The following is a 16,571-nucleotide window of genomic DNA, read 5'->3' as shown; positions in this document are numbered from 1 at the left end:
AACAGTAAAGATAAGCAAACTAGGATGTAGCAAGAGGAAAAGTTCATGTACACTTTCTAGTGTTTGGTCAATGATGCAGTTTTGCACAATGAAAAAACAAAACATACAACAATAAAAGAAAAAAAAAATCCAATCAACACGATTCCTCCACACTGGAAGGCCATACCTGAGGCTCGAATCCAGAACCTTGGAACTATGTAAACGTGCAAACCTCTAGATCGCGGTTGGGCAACTGCAACTTGCAGGGAAAGTAATTGTCTTATGGTGTAGTTGCAGCCTTCACTGTTATCACATTGAGAGCAAGACAGAGTGTGAACAAGGGGCCATTAATAGAAAGCACTGATAAACCACAAGAGTAAACAAATTCAGGTCTATGCATCGTTTTATATTGTATCTGCAAACACCATTAACTTAACAGCTCTGTTAGGCTGAAGCAACAGTTCCACCTTATGTACACGTGGGACTGTCTGGCCAACATAAGAACTCAACAGGATAAACAGCTAAGTAAATGTAGACTTAGGCCAAAACTTCAATAAAAATGCATGTAGACCAAATGATTTTATTCTATGGGTGTGTCTTTTCTCTTTGGTATTAGGATACATTTATGGAAGCAGGTGGTCACAAATTTTGTCAAAATAAAAGTGTCTGACATTATTCTTTTTTTCAAGGTATGCATGACCTTTATGGCCTTTGATTTGCCCAGTTGCATTTAGAAAAGCGCTTCTCCGACCCGAGTCATGCATGTTAGCTGATTCCAAGAAATATTGCTAGAATTAATTATCTTGGTTATTAAAGGGGAGTTGTCATTGTGCTACAGAACTGCTGAAAAATAAGAGTAGTTGATCTATTTTTTTTTAATTCTTGAGATTCTTGATTATAACAATCGTGAAAAAGATCTCTTGATGTTTCATGATTTTAGACAGAGCTGAGAATATATTGCATTTTATTGTGAAATTGAAGTTTTACTTTTTTATCTCGTTTCCAGTCATTGTAACTTCATGCTTTGTCCACTAGAGAGCGACCAACCACCAATTTTAATGACGCGAATAGATGCTGTGGTTTATTAGTTTACTTAGTACATACTGTACTTAGAAAAATGTATTTACTACTCCCTTAGCAAAAAGTGAAAAAACAAAACAAAAAAAGAAATCCGTTATGAACTGAAGACAGGGTGTTTTCGTGAAATAACTCAACAGCGCTTCACGCGCCAATGTAAAAAAAATATTTCCCAGGGTACTTTGTAGCTATTACGTCATTGCGAGGCGCCAAACACGACGAGCATTAGCAACTGTTCAACTGGACGTCGTTTTTACATCTTTTGTTGATATTCCGACATTAGTGCGTAAACTAACAGTGGGAAGACATGTCTGGAAAGGCAAAGGATATCACGCAGCTGGACCTTTATGGTTTGCTTGGAATTGTAAACACTGCTACAACGAAGGAGGTACGTACCGCATAAACTGGGGCGGGCGCATATTACACCAGTTTTAAAATCGCTGAATTGGCTCCCCGTGTGTTTCAGGATTGATTTTAAGGTGCTTCTAATAGCTTTTAAATATCTGAACGTTCTTGGGCCATCTTATTTATCTGACCTTCTTTTCTCGTATCAACCCTCGCGGACCGTGAGGTCCTCTGGCACTAATTTTTAGCTTCTTTTGCTTTTAGCATTAGCATTTAATTTTATATATTTTAGCTCCTGTGTTTCCTCAAGGGGGGCCTCCGCGCTGGGAGGTGTGCCTGGCCTTCTCACAGGGGGCTTCATCCCAGAGGCTCCTTAGGCCCGGCGGACCGGGGCCCCTCTCCACTATGTGTAGGGTCTACTCCGGTCAGTCTGGGCCGGGGATCTGTGTGTTGGCGAAGCTCCCTGTGGCCGTGGGCTGTCATCCCTCTCAGCGTGGATGACCTACCCTGGGTACATTTTCTTATATGGTTTCTCTGTACCTTGCCATGTCTTTCTGTCTTTCTACTAAGACAGTTTATTAGGTGGATGTGTCTTGTGTTTATGTGGGGTGGGTGGAATGGGTTTTAGTTTTTTTTGTTGTAATTTGGATGTTTTTATTGTACAGCACTTTGAGCTGCATTTTATGTATGAAAAGTGCTTTATAAATAGAATTTGATTGATTGATTGATAAACTGGCTAACCAGTTGACAGTTGACACATTTTACTTAGGGGAGCTCTGTGTACAAATAATAATGTAGTAATTTTTGCAGATTATTTGTTTGGAAATTGGAAAATGAATCGTAAATGAGGAGAGAATAACCATTGCAAATGTCATGCCTGTAAACAGTGAACTACAAATCAATCATAGTGCTTGTATTGTGTGTTTTCTTGGGCTGTTTGTTTGAATGTGCTTTTTTTTATGACAAAAATTTCGTTTATAAATTAGTAAGAAAGAAGGTAAGGTCTTCGGAACAATACGACCCAAAAATAAGACATCAAACATTGCAGGGAGTCTCTATTGCGTGTGTTTGTTTTAAAAGGCCGCTAGGTGGAGGTGCTGCACAAGTTGTAGTTGTCCACAAGGAAACGCGACTCGAAGTGGAATAAATGTTAGACATAGATTGACATGATCTTAATTGTTCCCCTGATACCAACTCCAAAATGAATGGACTTAAGCTTGAATATCAATGCAACTATGACATTTGTTGAACATTCTTAATTGCCCCCCCTCCATTAACAGCTCCACTTACTTAGTGTTTCAACAAAGACCACACATATTTCCTTAGCTCAGATAACTTTGGTCAATTTTCCTCTTCATCTTATTTCGCATTCCAAAGCGGTTGACCATTATGCACTCACCCACTTTCTGATCATTTCCCTTCCAAGCATCAACGATATAAAATCCACAAGATGACAAATCAACATTACTGCCAAAATAAGGGAAATAGTCAATAATTGGAAAAAGTCTTGTCTTTTACTGAGAATTATGTTGCAAGAACTTAGTGGTGGTTTTGGGGCCAGAATTAAGATTCTAAAACGCATGAAGTCTGCTGATTGCTGTGAGGGATGAGACATTTTTGTTGCTAGTATATTTAGTCAGTGGGGGGCTTCAGTGAAGGCAGATGTCAGCTGATGGGCAGTTATTTGGCTGCTGCTTGACCACTACTGTCATGTTGTTCATCACAAAGAAAGCAAGCGGCTCATCCCAGATCATATTTCTGTGGGCTTTGTCATTGCTTGTAAAGTTATAGCATTGACGTTTTAGATTTGCATTCCTCATATTCTGTTTCCATTATGTTGTCACTTCTGTCAACGGATAAATGCTGTGGTTGCTGGCATGTTAGAGTCCTTGATTGGCCAGTGTTATAATAGTGGGGTGCACATATGTGCATACTTTGTGCTCATGTATACCAACAAGTATTAGATCACAATGACCTCAAGGAAGATTTAACCTTCCACTGATTACTTAGTGAGACAACGTCAAAAAGCCAAGACGCCACACATCATCCAGTGGATGAAAACAAGTCTACACACCCCTGTTCAATTGCCAGGTTTTTGTGATATATATAAATATGACCAAGATAAATAATTCTAAAACATTTTCCACAAGTGGTGTGACCTTTAATCTATACAACCTATTATATATATATATATATATATATATATATATATATATATATATATATATATATATATATATATATATATATCTTTGACTGGGGCCCCTCTTCCTGATGAAGAAAAAATAAATAAAAACACCCCAAACATGATGTTGCCACCGCCATGCTCCACTGTCTGCTAATCTTAAGCAGTGTTGTGTTCGTGCCAAACATACGTTTTGGAGCTACAGTATGGCCACAAAGTTCAACCTTTGTTTCATGGGACAATAGAACATTTTTCCTACTTGTGATTGGAAGATATTCTTATGGTCTGATGAAACGAATGTTGAATGAAAACTTTAGGAAAAAAAGGAGAGAGAAAAAAGCAAAACCCTTCTCGAACAGCTTAAATAAATAAATAAAGAAATGTAGTCATACAAGCTATTGGTCACATTAATGGTGGAAAAAGTTTTTAAATTATCTATCTTGGCGCATTTCTTTTTTAATAACACACACCTGGCATTTAAACAGGGGTGTGTAGACTTTTTTTTTTTTAATCGCATTATCTTGTGATGTGTTGTGTCTTATACATGTGCTGCATGCTTGGAAGATGTATTTGCGAACTAAGAGCATCTGACATTACTTTTTATTTGCAACAGACATACTTAAGCCTCTTTTATGGAGGTATTTTCTTCCATTTCATTGAGAATGATTATAACATACTTTGTTCTCTCTACTTGTATGTACACTTCCTCCACGGTCCATTTTCAGCACATATAATTGATGTTCCGTTTTTCCTGAGCACCACATGTGCTCATAAAAAAACGTTAAGTGGCACTACAAAAATATTAGAGGCCGCAAATGATTTAAAGCAGAGATTTAAAGCAGAAAATGTGCCCTCAAGACTCAAATGAGAAATTTGGTTGTATTGCCATGACAGTGACATATAACCTACTTAAGTGAGTGATACAGTTAATTTAGTAACACTTGCAGGTTCATTTGTTACATTTCACTATGAATAGCTTTTCATTACCTCAACTTGTTTGTATGATGATTATGATTGACATTTCACAATGGACTTTGTCCTTGCTGTTTCCCTTGTCATACATTGTTTTTGTTTCAAGAAACCCAACTATTCCTCCCACAAAACCAAGTTAATGACCTTGTTCATCTCACTCTGTCTTTCAGCCTGCCTCTGAATCAAAAAGAAGTGATGAGAGTTGTCAGTGGTACAAAGTTCTGCATTGCCTTTTTTTTTTTCCAAGCCTTCATTCTCTTCCCTCGTTCTCCCGGTTGTGCCTGCTAATATTTCACTAATAATATTTCAATCTCACTCAATTGGTCTGAAAATTATTTATTTATTTACTACAAATTATCTTTATTTATCTGTCAATGCCAGCGGCAGCAACGTTTAGTGGCAGGCAGAACATTTACTGTAATTGCTCTTCCAATAGATGGCATGAGATACAATTCAGCTAACTTTATGTACCAACCAGTTACCATTCACACGACTATAAATCCGGGATACCTGCAAGAATGCATATCAGCTTTGTGTTCGTCTTGCATTAGATGCTAACTAACTGGTTTGCTGTCATATACGTCGATCAAAAGGTAGTGTTATGTCTTAATAATTTATCTTCCGTTTGTGGTTATTACCCCTCCTCATTCATCATGTACTATTTTTCCCCATTACCTACTTATAATACATACAAACCTACTTATTTGCCAGTACAAATATTACTTAAAAGATGTCAGTATATTTAATAAAGGTTGTGTAACCGTGACAGTATTTGAAATTAATTATTCATATTGTGAACATTTGTTCTGATTTGTGAACCAACTATTAGCCAAAATAGTGAACACTCTTGTGTGTTAACTTAATCCAAGAACTGAATTGTGCAGAGCCAATGATGATGATGTGCAACATAGCTCCTGCCTGCCAGACTATAATACTGATGATAGAGTCTCGAAGTCCAACTGCTCAGCTTCCCCTAACAATGTTAAACATCTGCTAGCTTGACAGCAAATGAGGGGACATGTTTATCTTGTCTACTAGCTGCAGATGATAGCAAACATGACAAATGGAATGGTGGGCTTTTTGTAAATTTGCACGTTTTAACCTTATTTTTTGTTTTTAAATAATGTATAGAGTAGAAAAACCTGACATCTTCATCTGTCTGGTACTTGTACCTTTCACCAAAGTTTACTTTGATTAAAAACATGCATCTGCATCTAAAATATGGATGAATGTGGCATTTATTGAGTGGAAGGCAGTGTAGTCCACATTTGTTCAAAGTCTCTGGATATATTATCGTACTTAGATCCTCTGAATTCCCTCTAGACCCGGGTTCTTCAATCCTGTTCCTCGAGGGCCGGTGTCTTACCTGTTTTCCTTCTCTCCATGCTGCAACACACCTGATTCAAATGATTAGGATTGTTATCTCGCTTCTGCAGACCTTGATGATTATCTGATGAGGACCCCTGCTCCATACAATTGTGAGAAGGATGTTGTCACAACCCTCTCTATAAATGAACATTTGAAAAGAGTGTTTAAGAATACAAAATAGTTGATTTGACAAACAAAAAATACTAAACAATGTACACTATCACTTCTTTGTCTGCTTGCAATATACTAAATACAGCAAGCAAAGTTTGAGCATAGTTGATAAGTGTTGCCTTATTTATTTATGTATTTATTTATTTAGCTGTGCCATTTCATTGTGTGGACTGTGCATTGGCCAAGTTTCCTTCCAGTAATATTTGAATGTCTATACATTACAATTTGCTCCAATCTAGTAATATTTTAATGTCGGCAAATTACAATTTGTTCCAATTTAAGATTTACAGGACACACAGAAAAATGGATGAACAGGCAGCCTGAAAGGGGGAGGTCGATTTAGAACAACAATAAGCGTGTATGGCACCATTCCCCAGCTTTGCGTGTCAGTTTAAGGCTCTACAAAGTGTTTGCCAAGCATCAAGGCGAAAAGCTGCCTAATGATTACTGGTCTCTCCTTGAGCTATTTATTGTTTGAACCATACATAAAACAAAATGGAGTGAGAAGACTAGATTTGTATCTGTTACCACCCGGGCCCAAGTAAAGTCCGCACGAAAAGAAACATTCATGCCAGGGTGCCAAGGTGTTTGTTGCGAATGAATAATGAGAGGTGCTTCATTTGACCTGTAACATATTGGCAGAAGACGGATTTATCTGAGCTGTCTGAACATAATGCAGAACAGAGGCAAAGCTGCCTGAGACCACTGGAAGCGCATAATTATAACTTGTGCAAAACAATGACTGTTTTTATTTTTCAAGAAGCTCCACAGTGACTCTCCAATCGCCTACTCGCTTCCTCTGATGAGAACTACTTTGACCTTAACTTGTCCTAAGATCGATAAAATAATGTTTAACATTCCAGCCTCTAACTCTGAGTTAAAGAAAAATATTTATAAGTAAAATATTGGACATATTATTCTGGTTACGTTATCTGAACCCCACAAAAATTACCAGACTGGTAGAAGTGGTATTCGTTATTCTTTATAATGGCTGTCTGTTATAATTTTTTAAAATGTTTAAATATAAATGGACTAGTGCTCAGCTCATATTTACATTACAAGCCCAACTTTTCATGTGGATAGTTTACTGTGGTATGTGCCGCAGCAGTTCCTTTCCATTAATGTGTCAGAAGGACAGGAAACAGGATATGATCAGGTGTTGATTTCATCCAAAGAATACAGTCCCTGATTTAAACATAAACACAGAGTTCTGAAAGCTAGAAATGTACTTTCACTTTTGCCAAAATGTGTCCAAGTGGATACTGTAGTGCTTTTTTGTGTTCTCGTGAATGCGTTCCACTGTGAAGTACATAGTGTGCCTTTATTCTTAACTTTGATTTTCTTCATTTAGATAAAAAAAGCCTATCGCCAGAAAGCTTTGAAATGCCATCCAGACAAAAACCCCGACAACCCAAAAGCAGGTAAGTAAATACACCCAACTTTTTTTCTCCCCTTCCGGAAGCATCAACCTGTCAGTCAAACTTTGTGTAATAAAACTGGAAACTTGATGGACTTGATTTATTTTAGAAGTTTGAAAATGTGGTTTAAAAAACATCCGTAAAGACCCATTTAAGATCCAATGTTGAAACATTTAGTTGGGTCTTTGTACTTTTTTTTTCTAGCCAGACGAAAGCAGTCAAATTACGCACGGTGTATTTTTTGCTTTCTTGTATCGTCTGGCACGCAGTCGGAAACTAGCAGATGTATAATCACGCAAGGAAATCTGTGTATACCTTTTTTGTCAGACGGGCAAAAAGACACCTTGGAAAAAAGGCTGGGCAAAATACCAAGTGAGGTTTATGTGGCTTTTGGATGGCTCAGACAATTCTTGATTATGTCATGCAGGACAATGAGGGAAATTGGTGGGGTTGGTGCTTGAGAGGGATAATGTAAAAGCGGGGGGTCGGTTTCCCAGAAATGGAGAAGAAGCGGTTTGGAGGGCCTCAACACTTGAACCCACACATGGACAGGCTTTGTCCCGATCGCACGAGACTGCACTGCGCCCAGTTTGGGATGTGCAGCCTCTCTGGTGAAGTTTGCATGCTTTTTTTGAGGTGAGTTACGGGGTCATGCTTTTTTGGGGGTTGGAGGTCACCCATCCCCCCCAAACCCACCCCTCCTGTCATTCTCTCCACCTCGACCCCAAATGTTGTGACAGCTTGAACGACCTTGTGGGCATGGCAGGTCTCTCCAAGTTGGATTTCATAGCCTGTTATAGCATGTGCGTGTAAGTAACCTGACCTCCGCTGGCAGTATGATCCCAGAGCCTCCTGTTGGTTGGAATTCACCAATTCCAGCGTGGAGTAACCATACTGCCCGGCCAGATCTCCCATAAGAGAATAATTAGGTTTGGCTGGTATAGTGCTGTAGCGTTGCATGATAGGGAGCACTTGTGGTCTTCTTGTATGCTTTTCTGTGTGTGTCAGTTGACAAGTGAGGCAGTGGGGAATTTTGCGTGGTAGTGATGATTGCGGCATTGGCCCCTCTCGGTGCGCTAATAGAAGACATGGGGCTGGTGCAGTACTGCAGGGTTGTCACCGGAGATGTCAGTGTTTTGGCACTTTCAGACATCAGGCGCTAGCCTTCGCTAAACCTATGTATCAAAATTGCAAATTGGGCCGTTTGATTTTATTCAAGAAACACATGTTGTTGGTTTCAGTTTCAACGTTTACTTTTATTGCTTCTCTCTCTGCTTTGTGCCAGCGGAGCTCTTCCACCAGTTGTCTCAGGCTCTGGAGGTGCTTACCGATGCTGCTGCCAAGGTAGGTCCACAGAGTCCACCTTACCCTTCTTTGTATGTCTTGTGATATGCACACTCACACATCATTTATCCTGGCATTCATGGTGGTGTTTTCAGGCTGCCTATGACAAGGTTTGTGCTGCCAAAAAACAAGCGGAGGAACGAAACCACAAACTCGATGACAAGAGAAAGAAGATAAAGCTTGGTAGGTTGCCTGTATGTGACTGGTTTGTGTTGAAATTCATCACATAAATTTTTGTTCTAACTTATCTGATGATATACAGTCCCCTTCAAAAGTATTGGAACGGCAAGGCCAATTCCTTTGTTTTCGTCGTGATACTGCAGACATTTTTGTTTCAGATGAAATGGGTAATATGAGACACACATTGACACTTCCAGCTTTTATTTCATATTTACATCTAGATGTGTTCAGCAATTCAAGAGATAAGACATTTTGTTTGAAGCCACCCACTTTTCAAGTGAGCAAACGTGACTGATGGGCGTTGTTTTTGTGTTTCACCTGTGAAAACTGCGTTTGTTGTTAAGCCAACATGAATACCGGAAGCTGTCTATGAGCGAAAAGCAAATCATTTTGAAGCTGAGAAAAGAGGAAAATTAATCCGAACTATTGCACACACATTGGTCATAGCCAATGCAACGATTTGGAATGTCATGAAAAAGAAAGAAACTACTGCTGTATTGAGCAACAGACATCGAACAGATCAACCATGATGACAGATACAGTACATTGTGAGATCTGTAAAGAAACACCCTAAGACAACCTTCTGTGACATCACTGCCAACTTCCACGGGACTGGGGTGAAGGCATCATAGTCCACTGTTCAAAGAAGACTTCAAAAGAAGAAATATACGGACGGGCCATACCATAAGATGCAAACCACTCATCTGCAAAAAGTACAGCGATGAGCAACAGCATTTTTTGAAACAATGATTTATGGAAACCAAGATTAAACCTTTACCAAACTAATGGAAAAGTCAAATTATGGAGAAAGAAAGGACCTGCTTTAGATCCAAAACACACAAGCTCATTTGTAGTATGGTGGCGGTAATGTTGTGGCTTGGGCTTGCTTGGCTTCTTCTTGAACAGACTCACTAGTAGGGCTGAGCGATAAACCGAAAATTTACCGTTACCGAAATTTAATACAGTGACCGACATCATTCTGCCCATGTCGGTAAATTCGGTGTTTAAAAAAAAAAAAAAAAAAAGGCTTTTCTGTCTGCGGCTATGTTCATGCCCCTTTAAGACGGCTACAGGGGCTGTAGTCACGTGACTCCACTCAGCTGAACAAAAAAAGAAAACAAGACGACGCGGTCGTAGCTGGCGATTCAAATCAAGAGGCGGCTGAAGATGAAGTAACCTTAGTTGAAGTTGTTCCTGTTGCGCTTGTCCCGAAAAGAAATTTGACATCTGTCGTTTGGAAATGTTTTGGATTCCATAAAGACGATGTTTGAGCAAAAGAACACGAACTGCAAAGTGCGTCGTGAGCACCCAAAACAGCGCGTCCAACCTTTTCTTTTTCACCACCCACAAGACAACCATGCTGTGCTGAAAGTTCAACGGGAGAAGCAAGGTTCGACCAGTGACAACAGCCCATAACGGAGGCTTACACCATACGTTAGAACGTCCAAGAGGTGGACGCGATAGCCTAGCACACAGCTAAAGATATAGCTCCTCTAGTTACAGTGGAGCGCGCAGGATTTAAACGCCTCATGAAAGTAGCCGGCAAGAGGTACGAAAATATTTGTCGCAAACCGTACTTCCCAATATGGACAACATCGGGACGGGACTTTAGACATGTCAAGCATTTTGCATCCACATCCGACTTGTGGTCGAGTCGCGACATGGATCCCTGTTTGAGCCTGACTGTGCATTACATAGACGACAAGTGGCGACTGCGCACCAGAGTACTTGAGACGGCACATTTTCCCGATGATGCACACTTGTTTATTTGCATAGACCTTTTCCCCATTTTATTGAGCATTTTATTTGCCGACCACACTAGGTCCTTTGCACATGGCATTATTTATATTGTTTACAAGAAACCTTCACACAAATCTAGGCCTTTGCACATGGCATTACAGCACCTTGGCGCTATCTATTTGCAGAAAAGTTTTTGCGAGAGGTACTCCTTTTCTCCTGTTCTTTGTGACATTGTTCAAGTCATGCAAAGCAAGCTATTTGGAATGTTTATACAAATGATTTTTGTACTTTTATTTTTCATTGAAAGTAATGTGTACCAGTTGGTCAATAAAAAAAAAAACAGTTAATATGCATTTCTTGCATTTATTTTGAGTTTGGTCCACTAGCGGAAATTTATCGCGCATCTATCGCTACCGAGGTAAAATTGCTTAATTTATCGCGATATTGATTTTAGGTCATATCGCCCAGCCCTACTCACTAGTCTTTATTGAAGATGTCACTCATGATGGTAGCAGCAAAATGAATTCGGAAATCAACAGAACCCTTTTGTCTCGCGACTTACAAAAAAGTGCACCCAAACTAATCGGCAGAAGTGTCATTATGCAAAAAAGACTTCATCAGAGGGATGCTCATTCGCCAAGTCAATCACCAAACTGTAACCCAAAGAGCGTATGTGTCAAACTTGAAGGCCCGGGGGCAAGATCTGACCCACAACTTCATTTTATGTGGCCCGCAAAGAGTAAATCATATGCAACTTCATGTTTCTAACACATTTTCCTCACTTTTAACAACATTGAGATTTGCGATATTGCCATTTATTTGTTACCAATCCTCCCCTTTTAAAATAAATTGAAAAATTGTTGCACAATTACTCACTGGCTTTTGATTTCAAAACTGGCTTTCTATTGATTGTGTGTACGTGATAACGTAAGGTGATCATGCATTTATATGGGTTCACAGTCATAACCATAACTACAATATGGCCCGTTCACAAAAATGAGTTTGACACCCCTGCAACAGAGTATTTATTTTACCACCTGAAGGGAGAAACCCCCAGAGAGATAATACAATCACGCTTTTGTCAAAAATTGACCACGCCCCCATAATCACGCTTCTGTCAAAAATGATTGATGACGCCATAACACCGCCCACTTATGATTATATCATAACCCCGCCCCCAGAATCACACTTCTGTCAAAAATGATTGATGACTTCCCCGCCCACTCCCGCCCCCAAGCACCCTCCCATTTCTTGTTACGTCACATCAGGCCCCTAACCCTTTCTATTACCGTTATGTAATAGCATGTAGCAAGGCTAAGATATAGCATACAGCTAGGTTAAGATATAGCATACAGTTATGTTAAGAAATAGCATGTAGCTAGGTTAAGAAATAGCATACAGCTAGGCTAAGAAACAGCATACAGCTAGGCTAAGAAATAACATGATGTTAGGTTAAGAAATAGCATGCCGCTAAGGAATAGCATGCAGCTAAGATATAGCATACAGCTAAGCTAAGAAACAGCATGCAGTTAGGTTTAGAAATAGCATGTCATCTTTGTAAACATGCATAGACTTGTTCTCACCGACACATGTCAGGACATGTATTCCTTATCTATATTTGGACAGCCGGACGACGTCATTTATCTCGCCCCCCTAGCAATGGAGGTTATTTATGTTCTTTACATTTTATCTCATGTTTCAGGCACGCCACAAGGAGGTGTCGTCGATAACACTTCAGGAACAACCACGTCGTCTCGTCGTTATGTGCCACTAATCAGGCTGAGAAGATCTATCCCGGTCAATGAGAGAGTCAGGCTTCAGAGAGAACGCCATGAGATTCTGTCCGGACTCCTACAGGCTTATAACAGGTTGACTGATCTGGCTGACAAGCTGACAACCCCATTGTGATGTTGTATTTGACTTTTTTAGTTCTTGTAACAATACTCTCTTATATAATCCATGTGTACATGCCAATGAGTAGCATACTGTATCCATGTATTTTAATGCAATTGTATTAGCGATTTAATATGATGATGATGAGCCATTCACAGCGATACGACAAATTGCAGATTTTGTAGATTTTTTTTTTAATCCTTTAGAAGAGGCGTTAAAACAATTGATGCATCCATCGCAAAAAAAAAGGTGACATGACGTGCCACAATACACAACCTCTCGATCTAATAATCTCATATTCATCTTTTGATCTGAAACCAAATGTCTTCATTGCATAACACAAACAAAGAAATTAACTTTGTTGTTCCAATACCTTTGCCGGGGACTGTGTGTTCTGAACCGCATCCATTCTCAATAAGGACTGACTTCCTTTGTCTCTACGCTTGACAGACCTTGAGGCAAGAGAGCGACAAGCAGAAGCTCAGACCCAAGATGAAGTGCAAATCACAAGAACACTTGAAGAAGAGGTGAGAGAAGGATGGGTTAAAGAGGGAGCATAGAGGCTGAAAATTCCAATTTCACTCAACTATCTGCCCTCATGCATTAATTTAGGGATACATTCCGGTCCAGTACAAACACTCAGCAGCTTACCCAAATTGGATTTCTGTTTTTCATCATTTAATTTTCTCTCACTGAGTTGGAAGCTTCCAAAAAGTTTGTGGCCATAAACAGATGCTTCATCGTTTCACTGCCATAGTAATCATGTGTAAACCCATTAGGTGATATTGCATGACTTGAAGCACTTAATTCAGAAACACTGTCACATATGAAAAGGTGGACAGAACATCCTTCCAAGTTGAGTCATAGTACATGATGCTATATGGCTTCTTGCCTTGGTGGACAGAAGCTCACCAGTAGGGGGCGGTGTCCTATTTTCAATATTTTCAATAAGTCACAAGATTTCACTGTCTTCTTTTTTGGATGATTGCTAGTTTTACATACAAATTAGTTTCAAATCTGATTTAGTTGTTTACATCGCTGGGACATTTTAGATATCTGCATTGAAATGTATTATTTTTAATCATGAATGCAGGAATTTTATGTACAGCTCTATAAACTTTATCTTCTGTAATTGTTTTATTACTTTTTTGTGCTTATAATCTAATGTGTTATTGACATTAATTTATTGTTGCTAAATGAAATGCCAAGATTCTGATTTTTCCAGCCCTGTAAGTTGTTACATCTTTGTATTGTATGTCTTTTTCCTCCAGATTACTCGTTTGAGGGAGGAGGGATCCAGACAGCTTGAGGAAGAACAGAGGCTCATCAGAGAGCAGATCCAAAGAGAACAAGAACAGCAAAACGCGGGAGTCTACGGTCACACCAATACTTGCATTTTTAATTTAGAATCTGATCCATTGTGGTAGTTTGCGGGGTAAACAGACCAGGCCAGCACCACGGTGTTTTGTCTTGCCTGCATGAGTTGAGTTTGCGCTCACAAAATCGTTTTATGTCAGACGGCCAGGCAGGTTTTTACCAAATATTAGTCACACATAAACAAGAGCTAAATGGATATGTGAATTTTTGGCATAATAATGCTTTAAAATTGATCAATTCTATTTTCTTGGCAGGAAGACATTGTTGCATGTCAAACATCAAGCGCACTCACGCACAAACACGCACACGGGAACCTCGAACTTGACCTCATGAGCATATTTTTGCATCAAAACGCCTGTGTTCCAATTTGGGAGAGATGAGGGGGGGGGGAATAGCCTAATAAATCAATTGTATGGATGTGTGTGAAGGTAAGGGAAATTGGGAGTGTTGGCCCGAGATTAGACCTCTTTTTGTGGTTGTGCAATTACTCATGCGAAGTCAGCAGATCTTCAACTTGCACGCAGTCAGGCCCCCCAAAGTCTGGAGCGGCCCTCTGCCTCTCTCAAGAGGCACTCCGTAGATCATATGTCTGTGGCATTCACCATGTGACAGCCAAATTAAAATGACTTTCCATATGCATTAGTCCCATGGCTGCCTGAACGTTTTCTTTATCTTTTAACTTCTTCAGCTAATGCCTCATTTCCTCCCTAGACTGTGCATCGGAAAGATGTTCCAGGAGCAACGTCACCCCGAAATTGAAGGTAGATCTGCGTGGTTTTAATTGGGCGAGGGGGGAAAGATGAGGCTTGAGATTCAGTCTCCAATCCTTCATCCGTGGAAGGTGATATGGAGCTTCTGAAAGTGCAGGGCATTGGTAGAACTCATCAGTTGCCTGCTGATCTCAGAAGAGACTCGAAATTGCCATAAAGGGGCATGTTATGTTTCCTCTCCGTAATGGCCTGAAATATTAACAGACACTGGGGATGTTTGAGAATGTTTTTAAACATTAAATCTGGTTCTAAAATTTGATAGCCGTCCAGTGCTGGAGGGATTTCCCTTACATTTTTGTGCTCAGTTAGAACAACAAACTGCAGCCCCGTGGCGGACAACGTCAGGGTCCACGTTCATGGACATGAAGCATTAAGGGCATTGTATTTCAGGCGTACAGAGTTTTTGTTGGAAAGGCTATCGTCTTTGGTCTTTCACTTGTATATTCTTCTGTTCTTCCCTTTTGATATGATCTGTTTCACAATTATGTGATACCATTTTCGGTTGTATCGTAATATTTTATCAAATTTGTAACTGAGAGAATCGTGAGACGAAACCTTAGCCATCATGTGAAGCAAATATTTAACATTTCTCTTTTACCATTATTGTGAGTAAAAGAGGCTGCATAAACAATCCCATTCCCAGAAATTCAGCTTCTTTTTTTGACAGCAAGCAGATCGCTGGACCTGAATCAACACTTTGTGCTTGCCATTAATAATACTTCTTTATTTTGTGATATTTGCTGGGCCATAACAATGTGATTGATTAGGGAGTTTGCGCAAGATCTGGTTTTAGCAGCACAGGAACTCATGACTATCGTGCCTATGTTGCAATCTTTTTGTGGTAGCTCGTACTCCTCCGCAACAAAGGCTTGTCCAGTAATTGTTAAAACAACCTCATGTAATATGGTGGAAATCAAGGCTGAGCTTGATCCCATGTTGCTCCCAAAAATTTGTTCAAAATGCGTCCTTCAGATGGATATCAAGCTTTTAAAAAATCTGTCCTAATACCATGGTTCTACTCCCTGCAGCTCTTGATTACATAAGAGAGCATAAAACCATTTTTTCATTTTTGGTATCGTCACTCACTTCTCTTCTGTTTTCTTTCTCTTTTCAGTTGAAATGGAAGTGTAAAAAGGAGGACGATACAAATGGTGGCTACTGTCAAGAGTTCCTTCTTAAGCTTCTTCAAAAGGTAATGACCGACAAATTCCAGGAATGAAAAGTGATTACGAAGATGATGACATCCCGGATTCAGAGATAGGGTTGCTTATGAAAAGAAGTGAACTCTTTGCAAAGGCATCAAAAGTGACTGTTACTTTACAAGACATTGTAAAACACACCTACTCACTTTACCATGTTCAGATTGTTTGCATAAAATATTACAGAAGATATTAAAGTATTTTTTTTGCCTCAACAAAAATAAAAACACGTTCACATAATATTAGCCATGGTTTGCGAACTTTACAAAATGTGTTTAACGCTGCTTATTTTAATGTGTTCCAACGCAGTGCTCCAAGGTATCAAACCTGCATACAAATATGCACTCATTTGAGGGCTGCATGACTTCAGAATTGTGGATGGTTTCATTTTTTTCCCTTCCCTTTAAACAAGGCCCATTAAGTTTTGTTGTGGTGAAAGTGCTAAAGGCAATGTTGCAGTGCCCTTTTAAAGGCGTGCACGCCATTGTTCATGCCCCTCTTACCAGGTGATTACGCAGTGCCAAGGGAGGCATGAGGAAATGTGCTCTTCTCA

The 16,571-nt window shown here is 39.6% G+C and overlaps 1 protein-coding gene across 1 annotated transcript in view; it reads left to right on the top strand.

Moving 5' to 3' along the window:
• The first annotated feature begins 1,249 nt into the window (after nt 1-1,249).
• The window catches only part of dnajc17 (DnaJ (Hsp40) homolog, subfamily C, member 17), a 36,401-nt gene continuing 21,079 nt past the window's right edge, over nt 1,250-16,571 (top strand). The window contains exons 1-8 of the mRNA XM_088318400.1: nt 1,250-1,444; nt 7,449-7,518; nt 8,801-8,859; nt 8,955-9,042; nt 13,123-13,199; nt 13,944-14,049; nt 14,761-14,810; nt 15,934-16,011. Coding sequence (XP_088174526.1) covers nt 1,364-1,444; nt 7,449-7,518; nt 8,801-8,859; nt 8,955-9,042; nt 13,123-13,199; nt 13,944-14,049; nt 14,761-14,810; nt 15,934-16,011 — 609 coding nt within the window. The 5' untranslated portion in view covers nt 1,250-1,363. The remainder of the gene's footprint in view (nt 1,445-7,448; nt 7,519-8,800; nt 8,860-8,954; nt 9,043-13,122; nt 13,200-13,943; nt 14,050-14,760; nt 14,811-15,933; nt 16,012-16,571) is intronic.

Source organism: Idiotropiscis lumnitzeri, chromosome 1, assembly GCF_059441095.1.
Source record: "Idiotropiscis lumnitzeri isolate Australia: NSW breed Sydney's pygmy pipehorse chromosome 1, RoL_Ilum_1.0, whole genome shotgun sequence".
Classification (NCBI taxonomy): Eukaryota; Metazoa; Chordata; class Actinopteri; order Syngnathiformes; family Syngnathidae; genus Idiotropiscis; species Idiotropiscis lumnitzeri.
This window is presented reverse-complemented; position numbering and strand designations above follow the sequence as displayed.